This window comes from Amblyomma maculatum, chromosome 11 (genome assembly GCF_055883805.1).
Source record: "Amblyomma maculatum isolate TAMU_Amacu chromosome 11, ASM5588380v1, whole genome shotgun sequence".
In the NCBI taxonomy this organism is placed as follows: domain Eukaryota; kingdom Metazoa; phylum Arthropoda; class Arachnida; order Ixodida; family Ixodidae; genus Amblyomma; species Amblyomma maculatum.
In genome coordinates this window covers 127,520,097-127,540,537 of record NC_139354.1, presented here as the reverse complement: position 1 = coordinate 127,540,537, position 20,441 = coordinate 127,520,097, and the positions used below count along the sequence as shown (strand labels likewise).

General features: G+C 43.5%; 1 protein-coding gene across 1 annotated transcript in view; it reads right to left on the bottom strand.

Moving 5' to 3' along the window:
• The window catches only part of LOC146174929 (uncharacterized), a 225,624-nt gene that overhangs the window by 69,765 nt on the left and 135,418 nt on the right, over positions 1–20,441 (bottom strand). The window contains exon 6 of the mRNA XM_084583296.1: positions 20,015–20,094. Coding sequence (XP_084439422.1) covers positions 20,015–20,094 — 80 coding nt within the window. The remainder of the gene's footprint in view (positions 1–20,014; positions 20,095–20,441) is intronic.

The following is a 20,441-nucleotide window of genomic DNA, read 5'->3' as shown; positions in this document are numbered from 1 at the left end:
AGTGAAAAACCAAGTCTTTCTTAAAAACACCGGTTTATTTCGGATCAACTGAAAAGTATTATACAAAAAAGAAACAGTATTGGTCAAACCTGCGCTGAAAACATGCCGTCGAAGTGCGCGACAATGGACTATGAACAATAAAACTGAACAAGGCTCAGGGCTTCACCGCGGCAACACAAAAGATCGTGCGGTGAGAATAGGATTAGTAATAGGGTCAAAGCGTTGACGACGGTACAAAGGCATTGCTTTTCAGGCTAATACTCCTAAGGCATTCTTGTAGGCACTGCTTCCGTCTTCGTCTGGCCGAACCCCGCTCAAACGTCCGTGTACATCCTGCCGGCCTGGGACGCTGCCTGGCCGCCCTTCGCTGGCCAGCCGCCCGGCGAAGAAGCCCCGAGCGATGCTTCCGACGCGCTTATCTACCCTCGGTCTCGCGCCGATAACATGCCGCCCCCGTTCCAGGCAGCTCTCTCATGCGTACTCGCGCTATCCAGGCAGACATCAACACAAACAGGAAAAAGCGCGCGCGGTTTGAAACACTAAAAGGGGCTGTGAGGCCCAACAATATGAACACCCTGATTTAAGTGGACACTGAGGCTGATATGCCATTACGTGTCAGCTGAAGGCTAAATATTGTGTTGGAATATCACATTCTGTGGGGTGTCGTTGTGTCAGTGTGACCTTGTACACAAAATTAGGAACTTTCTTTAATGACCAGCCCGGATGTAGAAATTTTTTACAGAACATAGAGTCTATTTTTCCATTGTATTCCAGCTCAAGGCGAAATACCTTGTTGGAATATCGCTTTCTATGTTGCACCGTCGGCGCAACCTTGGAGTCAGAACTAAGGCGTTTTAGTAAATGCCACATGTTAATGCTTCTATTTATAGTGATCCTTGATACTTTTGTCCCATTATGTGTCCGCTGAAGACAGCACATTGCATCGGAAACTCGAGTTCGAGGTTGTATTGCTTTGACTGAGTAACCTTAAAACCAAATTTAGGATTTAACGAATGTACTGAAGTGAACATCGCCATTTATATAAGAGACCCTTGAGACTGTCAAACGATTATGTCAGCTGAAGGCAAAACATCTTATTGCAATATCAAGTTCGATGTTGTATAACTCTCACCGCATAACCGTATTGCCATAACTGTCATTCAATAATAGACAAATGTCGACACCGCCATTTTCAAGATCCCCGAAGGTGTTCCAGTATGTGTCAGCTGAAGGCCAGAATGTCGAAAACCATGTTCGATATTGTGAGTCTCTGACTACATAACTTTACCGCCAAAATCAAGCCAATCACTTACGACCAGGTGTGAATGCCACCATTTATAAATGAATCTTGATGCTTTCCTGCTATTACATGTGAGATGAAGGTCAAACATTCCATTAGAATATCACGTTCGATGGTGTATTGCTGCGATGGCAAAACTAGTTGCCGAAATGAAGACTTTCGCTAATTTTATATGTGATCGCCGGCATATGTAAGAGAGCGCTCACGGCGTCGTGCCATTAAATGTCAGCTGAAGGCCGATCATTGTGTTGGAAATTCGGTTTCTATTTTGTATGGGTCTGACAGGGTAACCTAGATTTTCACTATTTGCCACATGTGAACGCTGGCGTTTACTAGAGAACCATGTTGTGCAAATGTATGTTCGCTGCAGGCCAGTCATCGTGTTGGAATTTATTTTTGACTTCGTATGAATTGAACCGCACCCTCTTGCCGCCAAAATTCGGATTTTCACTAATGGTCGTCATATGTCACATGCAGATAGAACTTTATTTTGCAATACTGCATCAATGTTGCACAGCTCTGACCATGCCAAAATAATTTTTTACTAATGATCAGATGCCCTGGATGTTCTCATGCCACTTTATGTAAACTGAAGGCCCAAAATCTATTGGAATATCGCGTTTGATGTTGTATTGATCTGACTGCGTAACCTAGTCACCAAAATTTTGACTGTTCACTAATGGTAAAATTTGTTTGCCGCCATATATAACATAATCTTAACGCAGTCCTGATATTATATGTCAGCTCAAGGCCAACCATCGCTTTGGAATATCGAGTTTGTTGTATGGCCCTAACCATGTGATCTTGATGTGAAAAGTGTGACTTTTCATTATTCGCTAGATGTCAATATCGCAGCATATGAGCGATTTTGTTGCTGTTGCGCCATTATCTGTTAGCTGAAGACCTAGCATTGTGTTGAAACATCGCGTTGGATAATGTATGGCTGCGACCACATCATCTTGTCACCAAAGTAAGGAGTTTCCATATTTGAAAGGTACCGCGCAGAAAGACGCAAGACGAAAAGGAAGAAGACGGACCGATGTGTGCTGACTTGCAACTACACTTTATCGGAAACTCACATATTTATATGTTTTCAAGTGATAACAAATACTCTAGAACACTTGCGCAAAGCACATTGCAAAGAGATAAAGCGTAACCTAATTTGCCATCACTGGCTGATAAGTTAAAATAATTCCCTATCATCTCCAAGGACAAGATTATGAATTAGGCAGGAACTACACCTCTTTATCAACTAGTATAACAGGAGGCCGGCTTGTACATTGCGATTGTCTTTTTCTAAAGGGGGAGAGTGATATATGCTGTTATTATGTTTTTATGCAGGTTCAGAAACAAAATATTAGTGCTCGTAACTAAACGGTGGCAGCTGTATTTTTTTCTCATCTATTTCACAGTTGCAATAGTGATCTTTCAAGTGGGAAAAGTTTGCATCAGAGAGGAATCCGAAATGTTCTTGCATACGAATATTTTGCATCTTATGGTGTGCCCTATACAGTTTGTTGCATGACAGTGGTATTTGAGATACTGTGCACCATGCGCATTTATAATACTTGACGTGTTCAACACCTGGTATTTTAAGGGGTTAAGTTTCATCAACCCTCCTGATGGTCCCTGATCGCAGGGCAAAGTCCATTCAATTTATGCGGCGCTCAAAAAAAAAAAAAATGTGCCAACATTAAAACGTGTTGTGTTCTGTTGGGTTTAGCGGCGCATAAGCAACTTAGGCTATCGTGCGCCAACCTCAAGGTTGGGTGTCGAACTTACGTAATTTAAACTTACAATCTGGTTAGAACGTTTGCTTCTATTAAAAACCTGAAAACACAGGACAAATCAACGAGAGCATTTTCAACTAAAAGCAACGCTGGATGAAGAGGAATGTGTTCTTTGTAAAACCGCGTAAAATGGTTTTTTTTTTTCTTAGTAGTTAAATTTGTCTGCATGCGAGTAAATTGTGGGTAACTTATCTCGTGTCCGCATGAATCACACAAGAGTTTATCCTGTTTTGTTAAACTGAAGCTATGTGTAAATGTGTGTGTTCTATGCTATAACAGCATAGAGCGACTTGTTTGGAAAGTTCAAGGTGGGTATTCGACTTCCACTCTTCTATCACAAGCTTTATGAGGTGTAGTTTGTTATTTCTTTCAGTGCTCCAAGTGGACTGCCGTTTTTTGCATCAGTTTACTTTGTATCAATTTCATGATCTCATGAGGCGATATCTGCACTTCTTTCATTTTCTTGTCTCGACCTTTTGGGCAGCGCACATGTCTGCTTTCTCATTACCTTGAATTCCTACATGATTGGGATCCAGCAAATGTTTTAGCTCCGTCCTTCGTCTGTACGTGTTGGTATGCTGTATGTGATCTTTACCAGTATTGGTATAACTGCGTTTCTTGGGTGAAGGGCTGTGACTATACTTAAAGAATTTGTGTAAATAATACTTTTCCTGAGTATTTCTTTTATTATTTTTTCTAGTGCAACAGGTACAGCATAGCATTCAGCAGTAAAGATGGACGCGCACTATGGAAGTCTTATTATTTCCTCCCATTCGCCTTGAACAACTGCGCATCCGAAATAATGATCTGTTTTTGAGCCATCCGTGTAATAGTCCGTGAAGCTACTATATTTTTCTTACAACTGAAGGAATTCTTGTTTGATGTGCTCTTGTGGGGTTATTGTTTTTCGAAACTGTGTAAGAGAGAGGTCGCAGAGTGCAAGTACTAGGTACCGAGGAGGCAGACGGTTAGGTCTTTTGGCAATAATAGGTAAACAATCCGGTAGCTCATTGCACATTTGTTCAAATCTTAGGAGCACTGGCCTCACAGCATTGGGTTTGTTGGTGAATAGTGTTCTAAAAGGGTATTTAGTTACTAGGGAATAGCAGATATGCTTTGGCAGAAATTTGATTTTAAATATATAGGCACATGAAAGTGAAGTTCTTATGATTTCAAGAGGAGGTTCATTTGTTTCCACAAGTAGACTGGATATAGGAGAAGTTCTGTATCCTCCACAAGCGAGTAGAAATCCTGAGGTATTTACCGGGTCTAATTTTTTAAAGTATAATGGTCTAGCGGACCCATACACTATGCAGCCATAGTCTGAGGAGCGTACGGCAGATCTGCAAATGTGTTTAAGGCATGTCCTGTCAGCACGCCAGTGTTTACGTGAAATAACTTTTAGTATGTTTAGAGATTTGGAAGCCTTTTTCTTCAGTACATTTATATGAGGAAGAAAGGCAAGTGTTTTGTCAACGTTACGCCTAGAAATTAGTGGTCCTTTTTTACCGGTAATTTCGTTTTGTTCAGGTGTAGCGTAGGATCTGTCTGTAAACCCCATTTGAGAGAGAATATAACAGCCACTGTGTTTTGAGGAGAAAACTGAAATCCGTTTGTGTCTGCCCATGTTGCTAGTTTATGTATGGTCAACTGCACTTGTCTCTCACATGTCGATATGTTAGAGGATGTGTATGCAATCTGTAGATCGTCAACATAAACTGAATATATTATGTATTTCGGGGTGACTGTGTTTACGGAATTCATTTTAACTATAAAGAGAGTTGGGCTTATTCGCATCCCTGTGGTACGCCATTCTCCCGTACAAAGTTCTTTGAAAAGATTGAGCCCAAGTGCACACGAAATGAGCGATTTGATAAGAAGTCCTTCCGACAGTTCAACATCCAGCCACGTATGCCTAAATCTGTTCACGCAGGATGCTAAACTTCCATGTAGTATCGTATGCCTTTTTGATATCAAAGACCGCAAGGTAGTGCTGTTTGTGAATAAATGCTTCATGAACAGTATTTTGAAGGCGTAGATGGTCCGTTGTAAAACATGCTGTTTTTAACACATATTGGTGAATATCTAGAAGTTCTCGGGTATAAAGGACTAAGGCTAATCTGGTATTAAGAACCCTTTCAAAAGACTTTGCAAGGCGAGTTGTGAGATCTATGGGTCTATAACTGCCAGGGGCTGTTGGTACCTTTCCTGGCTTCAGGAAAGGCACAATTGTAGCTTTTTTCCAGGCCTCAGGAATACTCCCGGATACCCATATTTTGTTGAAAATTTCCAGAAGTGCTTCTAAAGCAGGTGTAGAAAGATGTGCAAGCATCTTATAGTGACTTTCATCTGGGCCACGTGCAGTCTTCTTGCCGGCAGATGGAACCGTGTTTATTTCTTGTAGTGTTATTAACTTGTTATATGCTTTATTTTCACTCCCACTTGTTGGCAGTTTTTTGTTTTTGGGCCTTGTTTTTGTACATTATGAAATATTTTGGGTAGTGTAGAGAGCTTGAAATTGCAGAAAAATGCTTGCCTAGAATATCTATCTGTTCCTGTAAGTTTGTTCGGGTGGCAGGAGATGTTAAAAGGGGATTGTGTACGAGGAGAAGATATCATTCAGTTTGTGAACAAGCTCCCACATTTGTTTTTATGTGGCTGAGCTAATAATCGATTATATGTATTTTTGCCAAGAAGCCTTCTCAGCGATACGGCGGACCATACCGTGTAGTAGCTTTCGGCTGCTTCAATTTTACGAGGTTTTCGTTCGTTGCGTACCTGCGAAAGGTTCTCCGAACTTTGTTTAGTTTCTTTTTTGCTTCTCTGCTGCTCTGTACTCCTGAAAATACCAGACTTTGAGATTTTTCAGTACCACTACTGAAGACTGCGGTATAGTTACAGTTGCCGCGTCAGTGATGCAGGCCGTAAATGTTTCATTTGCCTTGTCAACGCTGCGGTTTTCGGATAAGATCTTTTCCATGCTGGCTTCAGACTGGAATAGAGCCCATTTCGCAAGGTTCAGCTTCCGCCGCCTAGGTTTGTTGAGAGTGATGGAGGGTGCGGGTATTAGGCTGATAAATACAGGCAAATGATCACTTCCAAGAGGATTGCCAAGGACGTGCCATTTAAAATCAGTAAAAGGTGTTGGGGAGCTAAATGATAAATCTAAAACGCTCCTTTCCCCCTACTTGGAGAGCAGTATGTATGCTTTCCTGTATTTAGCAGGCAGACATCATTGCATAATATGAAATCATCTAAAATACGGCCTCTAGTGTCTGTTCGATCGCTTCTCCAAAAAGTGAGTGGGCATCAAAATCTCCAACAACCAGATATGGTTCTGCCAGTATTCCTAAAAGCTCTTCCAGATCGTGAAGGGTTACGATTAGGTGTGGTTTGAGATACAGTGATCATATAGTTACTGTTTTATAATGTATGACAGAGACGGCAGCAGCTTCGAACTTGGTTTTGAGGCTAATCTCACGTGTTGCAACTCCATTCTGCACTACAATTGCGACATCTCCAGATAGCCTATTTGCTTCGTTTCGGTCGCAGCGAAAAACGTACGTCCTTTTAAAATGTTTTGATGGGGTCCTAGGTTAGTTTCCAGTAGGCAAAGGTCTACAGGAGAAAATGAATATAAAATGTCTTTTATATCGTTGTAATTGTTGATAAGACCTCGGCAATTCCAGTGTATGAGGAACGCCTTTTTTTAAGGAATGCGCCTGATCTTAGGTTTCAGGTTTGTCTGGTTTTGGTATGTGAGTTTCTTCTCTCCATTTTATTTCCGCAAAGTTATGCCGCCGCTGCAGCAGGGGCGAAGAAGGGGTTGTGTCCATTGCCTCGGGGCTATGGACGTTTGGGGAGAATTGGGATTGTTGGTTGCAGGCTTCTTTTCTGAGGGAGAAGCCTTTTGGGCTGTTGGCTGTGGTGCCAGTATGTCCATTTCTGCAATGGCAGCGCAGCTTTCGCTGATTCTGCCTGGAGCGGGAATTGCCCTGCCTCAGGCTTACCATCGGCGGAGACCAGATCCTGCTGTGTTGTGCTGCCCTCACGCTCCACCACTTTGAAATAGTTCGGTTTGGTTTTGAACACTAAAGTGCCCTGTTTAACAAGATATCGCTGTCGTGCCTCTTTAAACGTTATGCTTTCCTTGACTTTTATGGCGATGATGTCTTTCTTTATTTCAAGAAGGACATGACCGTGAGTATGCGGCGCGCTCACCTGCACAATTTACGCAGTGCGGCGCAGCTTCACACTCGTCAGATTTATGTTTATTTGAGGAACATTTTGCGCATGTTTGTCGGCCACAGCAGCAATGACAGCCATGACCGAATCTTTGGGAGTTGAAACAACGTCTATGGTTTGGGATGTAGGGCCGGATGTCTATTTTTGATGTAACCGACTTCAATGAATTCAGGGAGTTTGCTAGAGTTGAAAGTCAGAACTATGTGTTTTGTTGGTATTTCTTGGTTGTTCTTTCGGATTTTGATCGTGTGTACACCGATTACATTTTGCTCGGAAAGACCTATTAGAAGTTCTGCGATCAAGCCTTGGACTGCGTTCAAGGATCTGTCAGCACTGACTGTTATTGGGATGTCTCCCGAATGTGGCAAGCTGCTGAAGGTTGCTGTACTGGTGTTTCCTTTGGAGCTCAAGCAGCATCCCCACTGGCCAGTTTACTTACTTTGTATCCGAAGCCTAGTATTGTTGTGAGAGACTTAGATACTGCAAAAGGGGATATTAGCTGAGCTTGTTTGGCAGGGCTTTCACTGTGGATCACATGATATTTCAAGAAGGTATCATGCTTAGTTGAAAAGAACTGAGCTGATAATCGGTCCGCTTTTTCTCTGTAAGGCGATCGGTTTGTTTGGAGGAAGTAGCCATAAATAATGTATGATGTTCGGCCACGGCGCCAGCCACCCACCATGGAGCCCAACGAAGGGACGGGGCAGGAATTGGCAGTCGAGTCATGTTCACGTCAGCTGTACACCATAACTAAAGCCTAATATGGCGTAACGCAGGGTAGTCAGGCACACAGGGTTTACCCTCACCGTCTGGCAGTAAGGAAAATACCAGAAGGGAGTAGAACACAGGAGAGTTGTAGAAGATAGAAAAGTGAAAGGTGGAGGGGAGGATAGGAAAAGGCGACTGCCGGTTTCCCCCAGGTGGGTCAGTCAGGAGGTGCCGTCTATGGAAAGCGTGGGTCAAAGTGGTGTGTTGCCTCCGCCGAGGGGTCTTAAAGGTCCGGATACTCGGAACCGGCTCAACCACCAGGATCCCCTTTTCCTCAGACACGGCGAAGCCAGGCACGGATAAGCGTGGGTGCTCGAGGGTCTGTGGTGTCGTACAAAACTCTCACACATCTAGATGCCCCCTGCGAGGCAAACATTAAACATCCTTCTACATTTTTCAAATTGTCCGCTACTTTGTGCACAATGGAATGACAGCCACATTTTTATCTGCCTGATTAATCTTTTTAGAACCCACCAGCGCCTCCCATACCAGCCGCAAAAGCTTTTCTCCCGATGCCGAGATGACAGATATTTGCGACCATTTAATATCTGGAATGTCATGATGATATGAGTTCTGTAGGCCTGAGTGGACACCATAATAAGCGATTTCAGTTTTCGCAATCTGAGAGTGGCCAGACAAATATTTTAGAATGGGTATTTGGGATCTTTACGAACAGAACTTAAATATGTGACCTTTCTACAAAAACGGCTTAAAACAGGAGACTATTTCCTGAAGGAAATTATACTGTGAGAGACAAGTTTGCTACACACTCACGAAACATCTTAACGATGTCAACCAGAGCCTTGATAAGTTTTTATGTATCAACTGTTATAAAAAAATAATCTAAATATCTAAAAATGTCTGTTGATAGTCCATTGATTTGCTTGTTGATTGCTTTGCTGGATAGACAGAACAAAATATGGCGGCGTATTGATGCTACTGTTGGTCCATGCACATAAGTATGCACATAACCCCTTTCTGCACATAAACTCCGTCTCGCCATCCTATATATGAGGATTGCAAGTCAAATTACTGGAGTACAGGAAATGTATCCATTGACATTCTTGATCGACCCATAAACCCTGTTTGATATTCGTTTTCGACAATGCGTCTTTTTAGAACTTTCAAGATACTCAAGTCCAGTAGACAATTATACAGGTCTTGTATTTCGACGCAGCTGAAGCCTAAACACATTTCCGTCTATTTGTGGTTAAGGAAATGAACTAGTGTAAAGAAGACGAAGAAACAACAACGCTGCGGCATCGCCATCACCATCGCTGGCTCCGGTGCCCATCTCTCTCGCGCTGAAGCTGTGCCCTGCCGCTGGTATTCCGATCCTGCTGTGCCCGAATTACTGCCAGCGCTAGACGTTCAACCCATCTATTAAATCCACATTTCACTTGGTGGAGGTGCTGGGTCGACGCGGCGATCATCGCGCTCTCTGCACAGATCATCACGCTCTCTGCTGGCTCGCGTCTCTGAAGGATCCGTCTGGCCGTCTCGGGCGCTGGGCTCTCAGGCTTCAGGAATACGACATCTGTGTAGCGTACCGCTCTGGCCGCAAGCACTCTGACGCCGACGCTCTGTCTCGGTCACCGGTGCACTCGCCTAACTCATCATCCCCTCCTCAAGCATCCTTGTCAGCACTCACCATTGAGGATATGCCTTTCGAGCAACGACATGATCCTTGGGTCTCTAACCTGCTAGATATCTTTGGCACTACTTGCGCGGGTACGCATCCTCGGGCACTCCGTGACAGGCCTCCCATTTCACCATTCGGGACGGCCTTCTCTACCGAAGGAACTACAACTCAGACGGCAGAACGTGGCTTCTTGTCATTCCGCGCCACCTACGCTCCGAGGTTTGTGCCCACCATCACACTGACCCGCAATGCGCTCATGCCGGCGTGCTGAAAACCTATGATCGCATTCGTCAGAGGTACTACTGGCGCGGAATGTACAATTTCGTACAGCGCTACATTCGCTCTTGTACCACCTGTCAACAACGCAAGACTTTTCGTCACCCCGCTGGCCCTCTCCAGCCTTCACCATGTCCAGCTCGCCCGCTTGATCGCGTGGGAATCGACCTTTATGGTCCGCTACCATGCAGTGCCGCTGGTAATCGATGGGTCATCGTCGCCGTCGATCACCTGACCCGTTACGCCGAGACTGCTGCACTTCCCGCGGCGACAGCCCGAGAGGTAGCCCATTTTCTTCTGCACCACTTCATTCTTCGACACGGCGCCCCTCGCGAGCTACTCAGTGATAGAGGTCGTGTCTTTCTTTCCGAAATAGTCCAAGAGCTGCTGTCGTCTTGCAAATCGATACATCGGGCTACAACAGCGTACCACCCGCAAACCAACGGCCTCACGGAGCGTTTCAACCGTACGCTTGGGGACATGCTCGCAATGTATGTTACATCTGAATCTGGATTTCCAACTGGGACCAGGTACTGCCATTCATAACATTCACGTACAACACTGCCACCCAAGCAACAACTGGTTTTTCGCCCTTCTTTCTCTTATACGGCCGTGAACCATCTTGTACTCTGGACACAATTTTGCCATACCATCCAGATGCCTCTGAGTACAGTGCTTTGTGCGATATTGTACAGAAGGCTGAAGAATGCCGTCAGCTAGCTCGCACGTTTACCTCCAACGCTCAAGGCTATAGCAAAGATCAGCGTGATAGCGATACCCCTACTCCGACGTTGCTGACCGACAGCTTCGTTTGGCTATGCGTTCCTGCCACCAGCAAACTAGAAACGAAATACCACGGACCTTATCGCGTCTTGGAACGCACATCCCCTGTTAACTATGTCATCGAGCCAGTCACCCCTTCTTCCGACCACCGCCACGGCGGCCGTGAGGTTGTCCATGTTAGCCGCCTCAAGCCGTATTACAACCCTCTGGTTGTCTCCTCTCCGTGATTCGCCAGGATGGCGACTTCTTCACCGCTGGACTCCGGCGCCCATCTCTCTCGCGCTGAAGCTGTGCCATGCGGCTGGTATTCCGATCCTGCTGTGCCCGAATTACTGCCAGCGCTAAACGTTCAACCCATCTATTAAATCCACATTTCACTAGCTTCACTCCCATATGAGAAGGAGTCTGCTGTCGGCCGTGCAGTGCCCGATTACTCGGGATCTCAGATGCTGCTCTATCGAAGTCCTTTGTGAGTTCTGCCATCCATCTCGCAAGATGTTTGATTACAGATGGAGGGAGGGGGGGGGGAGGCGTCGTTCCGGAGGTTCCGAAACCTGTCCCAGTCTGTGATCAGCAGCTTTTTTTCATGGCGGCTGCTTTCTTAATAAGAAAGGGATCGCGAACTACTAACACGTAAAGGTGTTTCCGCAAATATTAATATACCCTGTGATAGCGACTTCCGGCTTTTGAAACTACGGCTCTGGATAGAACGTTAATTTTATGAGTCTTTGCCACGAAATACCTATGCAACGTATCACCTTCCGCCTTCATTACTGCCGTTGCCAACAGTACAAGGTTACACACGTAAAGCAATAAAACGACGCTTTCTTCGAAAATAGGCTATCTGTATTAACACGTTTGAAAATTTTAGATGCGCTGCTGAAGCCTTTTCAGCAAAATATCACTTCTAGGGCTGCAACAAAATGCCTTTTGTTGTCCCGCAAAACCAGCTGCAGCTCACTGGCCTCGACGAAATCAGGTTGAAACGCAAATCCTTATTTCGCCGGAAGGGCACCTAGGGCTTTCAATTTACACTTTCCCCTAAGAACCTTCGGCATATCTTTTTCGCGACTTTCCAGGAAATGCTTCTCGAGAAGGACAGCTCTACTATCTGTGAGAGAATTGGTTCTTGAAGATACTTAGCTCCTTCTTAAGCGTTTTAGACTAAAATGGCGAGAATTGGGCCTAGATGGTTATTCATATTGGTTTCACCGCGCTAACACATTGAACGACAGAAAAGACAAAACACCACGGAGCACACGGACGCCACTCCGTTTCGCCTCCATCGAAAAACAGCCGCCTAGGCCGGGATTCGATCCCGCTTCCTTGGACAAAGTAGTCGAGCGTCGCAACCACTGCACCACCCCTGCGGGGCTATAGTGACTGATATTAGGCTTGGTAGTGCTTAAAATGTGCTTTGTGAAAGTGCTCAAGGCTTTTTGTTATCACTTCAAATACTCGTATAAGGATCTGTGTTTTCTCCAATAAAATGTAGCGCCGAGTTAGTGCACGTATGTCCGTCTTTGTCCTTTCTGTGTTTACATTTAGCGCTATACATTTCCCATATTAACAAATATCAACTTGCCAATTTGTCTATCTTTTAAGAGTTTTCACTAATGGAAAGATGCGAAAACCTGCAATTTATAAAATATCCTTCACATTGTTTTCGATTATATGTCATCAGAAAGCAAATATCATGTTGGAAAATTACGTTTCATGTTGTATGGTTCTGCAACTTAAACTTGTCACTAAAATTAGGACGTTTCAGAACAGAGACGGAAGATCTCTGCAATGGCATATTTCATTCGTTTTCAGGAGTTCAACACCCATCGATGGGCAAAAAAGTCGAATGTTCTAGTCTCATGCGTGAACAAGTCCAACAACAAACCAGATAACACGCTTGCTATATGTGGTGTCCACACTTAGGTACTACTAAAAAGCATTGAAACCTCATGATAAAGTACGTTCCAGTCCACAATTATCGTGCTCTCTGGATGAGCCTATTTGCGAAACACAGGAGAAAAGTCTGTAGGAACTCTTCCTTGAGGTTAATCTGGATCTACATCAAAGTATTAATATAAATGGGGCTTTGATTTATTGGCAGGAATAACCTAAAGCTTGAGAGTAATATCTGACCTTCGAAAGTGTCCTATTTTGATGCACGATCGGATATCTAATATAGTCGGAGATGTACTGCGGATCTGATAGCCAGCGAGATGCCATTCCTCCAAGTAGCCACTGTTGCCCCCAAGTGTACTTCACAGATATTGCGTTCACTCGTTATATTTAGACTGAGAATCTATGTACAACGACTTTTAAAATGATGCTGATATGAGAACATTGCAATTACTTATGATCGTGAAGGTGTTCCTGATTTTCATTCCGAGTTTTTAAATTTTGCACCCCTCTAACCACCCACAAACCGAACACATTAGCTGTGCTTACGAGAGATGCCCATCTCTATCTGAAATTCAAATATTTTATTTCGGTGTCTTTTATAGTGACTGTTGGTTCAGGCCGATTTGTTCTGGCTGAGCAACTTGTACTATGCGAACGACCCAAAAACGAACACCACTTGCTCTTTGAAAACAGGGTTAAACCCTAGAAAGACGCACCTGACTGCGGGGCGCCATAGAAGGGCTATGTGGCGGGTCAGTGAATGCTTGTACTCTTATTCGTCCTGCGGATAACTTCGAATCAGCCATGGCACTCAAACAAGACATTCAGCAAAGCCTTTGAGCTATGCCTACCTTCCTCTGCGCGCAATGCGTTTTAAGTGGTTTGATAATACGACTTCTCAGGAATGGCAATCATCGCAGATTCTATACAAAGATGTGAAATATTCTCTCTAGGTTGGAAGTCTCATAGTCCTGGAAGTTCTCTTGCCAAGAAAAAAAATGACTACACATTTGGGCCAGGGGGCCTGACACCGCCAGACACAGAATGTTCACCAGTGTACTCACCTTCCAGGTCCTTACGCACTGGATCATGGCAAGTGCGCGCCCTTCGGTCTACAGCCTGCCACCTACCGGAATCCTCTGCTTGCATGCAGCAAGCCCGCCGTCATCTACAATTTTCCTGCCCCAGAGTAACACCGCCTGTCACCCGCCACTACTAGCACACTCCTGGCTATCGACCTGGCAAACGTGGCCTTCGGCGACGTCAACTGTCACGGGACCGGAGCACAGCCTATTTAATCACCAGCAACCCACCAGCTACTCAGGGCATGACACCGCCAGACACAAAATGTTGACCTGTGTGCTCACCTTCCGGGTTCGTTACATTCTGTTTTGTAGAGAACTAAGAAGCGATGACATATTCCTCGTCGTGGTGTCGTGCCCCTACGACTTGAAATGCCGCGATCTTGCCAACCTCCTTCGCCTCTGTTGTGAAGCATATACTTTTGATTTGCTCTATCAGTTTCTGGTATTACTCTCCGGCGATGTTGAGGAAAATCCTGGACCCCCTCTAAATTCTGATGAACTCACAGAAGCCCTCAAGCGGTTAGAAGCTAACCTCGAAGTCCTTCGCGAAAATATTAAACAAATGAAATCTGCCCAAAATACACAGGAAAAGTTAATATCCTATTTGCTAGACCGCACCAATAATTCTGACACAGCTGAAAAAAGCTCAGGCAATGTCGCCAACACAGACATGACACAAAAATTTGAAAAAAAAAAATTGCAGCACTGAAGGCAGCAAACATCGACACCAACAATCGCATGCGCAGAGCAAATCTTTTGTTCTTTGGAATCGAAGATTCCTTCAGTGAGCAATGGAATGATTCTGAGGACAAAGTTCTGTCGCTCTGCGAAACAAATCTTGACTTTAAGCTCGACCCTTCGTGCATAGAACGTGCACATCGCCTTGGTTACTTTTCATCAGGGAAAAAACACCCAATAATCGTCAAACTCGCCCATTTTAAAACCAAAGAATGCATACTGAGCTGTGGGCGCAAGCTCAAAGATACAGATTTTGCCAGTAGAGAAGACTTCGCTACTTCCACGCGGTTCGCACGCTCTGAACTATTGGCATTCGTCCAGCCACTGAAATGCGCTTTTAAGCTCTCTTTCGATAAACTACACGTGGGAAGCAAATGCTACTTTTATGATTCCGCATCCAACAGCATAAAAGAGCATACCACGCCTCGCTATTTGCTAGACCGCACCAATAATTCTGACACAGCTGAAAAAAGCTCAGGCAATGTCGCCAACACAGACATGACACAAAAATTTGAAAAAAAATTGCAGCACTGAAGGCAGCAAACATCGACACCAACAATCGCATGCGCAGAGCAAATCTTTTGTTCTTTGGAATCGAAGATTCCTTCAATGAGCAATGGAATGATTCTGAGGACAAAGTTCTGTCGCTCTGCGAAACAAATCTTGACTTTAAGCTTGACCCTTCGTGCATAGAACGTGCACATCGCCTTGGTTAGTTTTCATCAGGGAAAAAACACCCAATAATCGTCAAACTCGCCCATTTTAAAACCAAAGAATGCATACTGAGCTGTGGGCGCAAGCTCAAAGATACAGATTTTGCCAGTAGAGAAGACTTCGCTACTTCCACGCGGTTCGCACGCTCTGAACTATTGGCATTCGTCCAGCCACTGAAATGCGCTTTTAAGCTCTCTACACGTGGGAAGCAAATGCTACTTTTATGATTCCGCATCCAACAGCGTAAAAGAGCATACCATGCCTCGCTCCACTTCGCCCATTGTTTCAGCATCTGATAATACTTGTGCAAATTCAAAGTGACGCCCTATCCCGCAATTCACTACGATTGCTTTAAGCACCCGTCCGCGCTGTTTTCTAGATCTCAGTATCATTTATACTAACCTACGAAGTGTAATCCCGAAGCGTGAAGACCTTCATTCTTTTATCAAAGATAGTAAACCGGACATCATTCTGCTCAGCGAAGCGTGGCTACACCAGGACATATACGACCACGGAATTTTCCCTTCCAGTATCAACTTAACACTGTATCGTCTAATGAAATAAAACAGGGCAAGGAACGGGACGAAACACGAAGGAAAGGAGACAAAGACACAGGGTCTCCTTTCCTTCGTGTTTCGTCCCATTCCCTGCACTGTTTTATTTCAATATGCAGTAGCAACTAGCCCGGCATCTTGCACTTCTGAACTGTATCGTCGTGATCGGCAGGATAAAAGAGGAGGAGCTGTACTTTTAGCCGTCAGAAGCTCCCTATCATCATCGCTCATCTTCCATGACTACAACATCGAACTATCATGGGTCTGCGTGCAATGTAAAGCTATAAAAGTAGTTTTTGATGCCTGTTAACTTCCTCCAGGAAATAATCCGTCGTTTAGCAATTCCCTTCACCTATCACTGACGTTAGTTCGAACCAAGTTACCAAACGCCCCTATATTTATTTTCGGAGACTTCAACTATCCGACCATCATTTGGCCTCTGCTATCAGAACTTCATAAGTCATCGTCAAACGAAGCAAAACAGTTTCTAGACTTAGTTTTAGATTTCAACTTACATCAGATAATAACATACCCTACATGGGGCGACAATGCTCTGGATCTTTTGCTTACATCTAATCCGGGTGACATCAAAAGTATAAACTTAATACCCAGCTTCAGCGACCTTAGCATCCTTCATGTATGCATAGCACTGCCTATCAAAAAGCGATCTACCACTCATAAACTAATCACTGACTACAAGAGGGCGAACTTTGAAAAAGTTAACCTTGAGCTTGAAGGCTTTTATGAACACTTTAAAACTTCATACTCTGCTCGTGCTGTTAATACAAACTGTGAATTATATAAAAATGTAGTGTTAAATCTGCAGTCCTCATACATTCACTCGTAAAGAGTGATTCAAACAACCAATGGTTCAATAATCGTCTAAAACGCCTGCTTAATAAGAAAAAACGCCTCTACCGAAATGCGAAACAAGCCAACATTAAAAAATCATGGGAGCGATATCGACGTAGGGCGAATTGTTATGTGAAATAATTAAAAGCTTCTAAAACATTTCTTTTTTCTTCTGACCTCTTATGAATTCTGCACTCAAATCCAAGCAAATTCTAGCGAATTCTCTCCCCAAAAAACCACATAAACCAAATAGAACTATTAGACGCAGATGAGAAACCTATTGGCATTGATAAATGTGCGTCGGCCCTAAACAATTACTTCTCCTCAGTATTTTCTACATCTAACGCCGATACCTCCTTATTTACCGACTTATCGGTGACCCCAATGCCTGAAATACAACTCAGTCCTGATGGAATAGCAAATTTGATTAAATCCCTCAAACTATGATCGTCAGCTGGCTGCGACCAAATCAGCCCCAAAATGTTAAAAAATACTATCGCAATATCACGCAAGATACTCTACGTGTTATTGACACAGTCGCTTAGCAATGGCGACGTCCCTCACGATTGGAAAAAAGCAAAAATAATTGCCATTTTTAAATCCGGCAATAGCTCAAAAGCTAATAACTACCGAACAATTTCGCTCACCAGCATTCCGTCCAAACTTCTGAAACACTTGAAAGCATCAAATCTAATCACTCACCTTGAATCGTTGAAATACTGTTATCTGCTTCACCACGACTTTCGTAAGTTTCTGTCATGTGAAACTCAACTCGCCGAATTCATACACGGCATCCTTCAGTACATGGACGACCGCTTACAAATTGACGCCATATTTCTCGACTTTTCAAAGGCATTTGAGCATGTTCCCCATAATCATCTACTAGTTAAACTTGCCTTCCTTGGAATCCCGCAAACTTTATTCATCTGGATTGAACACTTCCTGAAAGGCCGCGTACAGTTTACATTCGTCAACTGTCATAACGCTAATTGACGTAACATCAGGTGTCCCTCAGGGCGCTGGATTGTCGCCGTTATTATTTCTCATATACATAAACGACCTTCCCAACTAACATAAAAACATAACTTCGACTTTTCGCGGACGACTGTGTCATTTACAACGCTATCAAAGGCCCTGAGGACACCATTAGGTTGCAAAATGACATCGCCATGGTTGTATCATGGTGTGAGCAATGGCACATGCCGCCTAACTTAAGCCAATGTCAATCTATGTCTCGCAAGCACAGCTCTGATAACAGCACATATCGTATCAGTTCCATTCCCATTGCTCGAACGTCATCTTATAAATACCTTGGCGTCCACCTAACATCAACTTTATCATGGGTTACTCACATTGAAACAATATGTTCGCAGGCTTCACGCACTCGTGGTTACTTATGGAGAAATTTACAATCAGTACTACCCCAAATCAGACAGCTCGAATTTCAGACCTATGTTCGTCCAAAACTAGAATGCGCTTCATCCATTTGGTACCCTTCACAAGCATACCTCGCTAATAATCTAGAGGCCATCCAAAACCGTGCCGCGCGATTTATCATGTCACAGTACTCATGTCGAACCAGCATCAGAGCACTAAAACAAACTCTTTCCCTCCCAAACCTTCAATCACGCCGTATTATATCACGTCTCTGCTTCCTTCATTCTTTTTTTTACCATCCTCACAACCGGCACCCTCTCCTGCAACCACCCTCAAGAATGTCCCGTCGACTTAATCACAGTCACCCGTTAAATCTGATTTTTGGCCGCACTGCAGTAATGAATAACTCTTTTTACAGATTCAATAGCCCAATGGAATGCTCTACCGGAGGTTATTGCTTCAACCAAAGATCGTGAAATTTTCCGAGCAAAACTAACGAGTCACCTTCAGTGTTCTATTTGACAATGCACACTAGTCAACTCTTGTATATTTTGTTAATGTTTGTTTGTTGGTTTCGTTTTCTTTCTTTGTTTTTGTTTCTTGAACTAGTGTTTGTATGCTGTTATACAATGTTATTTCCCCCCCCCCCCTTATGTAATGCCCTCGGGCCTTTAAGGCTTCAATAAATGAAATGAAATTTGGCTAGTGTTCTTCGTGAGGTAAACATTTGTTAAGGAGCGTTCCTAAGCAAAATATATACCAGGAGTACATTACCAGACGTCACCCTGAAGGCACAAAAAGGGAATATAAAAAGATTATTTGAGGACAACGAAGTGAGGTATGGAAGTCATAATAATCGCTGCAAGTTTCATAGACAACAAGCTTAAGCCTTAGGTCGGGGAAACACGATTAGCATTAATCATCTGGAAATCAAGAAATCCAAACTAAGAACGCTTGCCGGTTCCTTTATAGCAACTGGTAAGCAAAGTTAGCAATAAGTTTATTCATTAAATTTCGTTAACCGTCAATCACTGCATCCAATCCTCTTAAACAGTTCATTTGATGTCGCGTATTATGGATTCTGGGTTGATAATAGTCAGGTGCTTTGTTAAACGTTTGCAGATCGTTATTTTACACAATGCCAGAAATATGTCGTTGAGGTCTGTTTCGATGAATTTTACAACAAGGTGTTCATTGTGCAAATGCTAGAGCTCAGTATAAAACAAATAAAGTAAGAAAATTGCCTGTTCAACTTTTAACATAATTTCGGGCCAACAATATACTAAGTTATTTGCCAGGATGGATAATAAGAATATGATTACGAAACAATCGTTTTTTTTTTTTCAATACGAGGCAAGCAGGCACTACTGAGATACTCGAGTACTTTTCGCTTGTATAATATAAATCGTTTTCTAAATGATGAAAAAAGGAAAGGTGGAAAACTTTCGGCATCTTTGGGGACTGAATGTGCTAGACAGAAATTCTTGCACTTGTTTACTGTAGCCGCACTCTACAAAACATTCCCTTTTCAGTATTCATGACATGTATTGCGTTTATTTTAGGCTGGTTTTGTGTTCATATGTGGATGTCCAGTTGCAATATCGAAACTATTTCCTCAACACGGCCTTTCATTAGGTTACCTTTGTCGCAGTAAAGAAATATTTGACAAAATTTGAAACACATAAGCACGACGGTTGGCTAGGAATAATATGCTGGTATTTATTTATTTTTGTTTACGCATGTAATTACGTTTTCCTCGTTTTAATAGCAGTTGAAAGTGTTTGTGACCTCAAGGTGGCAAATATCATTTAAAGTCAAACTGTCCCGGCAATCAGAGAACTATTTTTTGAATGTCCATAAAAATGGAATGATGTAGTAAAACATGCAATAGCAAAACAGCGAATACAGGCAGGCCACATGCGCGCAGCTCAGCTGGCCTTTTGAAACTACACATGTGAATTTCTATATGTGACGTCAGCATGCTTACTTACGGCTCAGAGTCGTCCATTTCTGCGGTAATTTCGAGATAAGCCCCAGGCGTCAACTTGGGGCAGCTGAGCGGAAATTCTTTCTGCGTATAAAAACAGCATTTCCGTTCAGAGGCGATGATACTAAGATTAAAGTACTATATATAGTGAAGGGTGGTACAAGGAAAGGAACACGGCTAAACATTGCGAAAGCACACTGGACAATGAAAAAGAGTATGCTTCAGTTCCTTAAGCATTGCAGGTGTTAAGGCAAGAACAATTTCTTCTCGGCCCAGACGAAGACCCCTTGTCCAAACTTCGACTCGACTTGCGAACTGAGGATCCCCCTCAACCCATGTTGAGTTCCCTTTGATAAATAATTTATTTAACGCATGCACATTTTTTTATTAAAAGAAGCGACCATCGTTCCAGGCAGCACAAAACAACATTA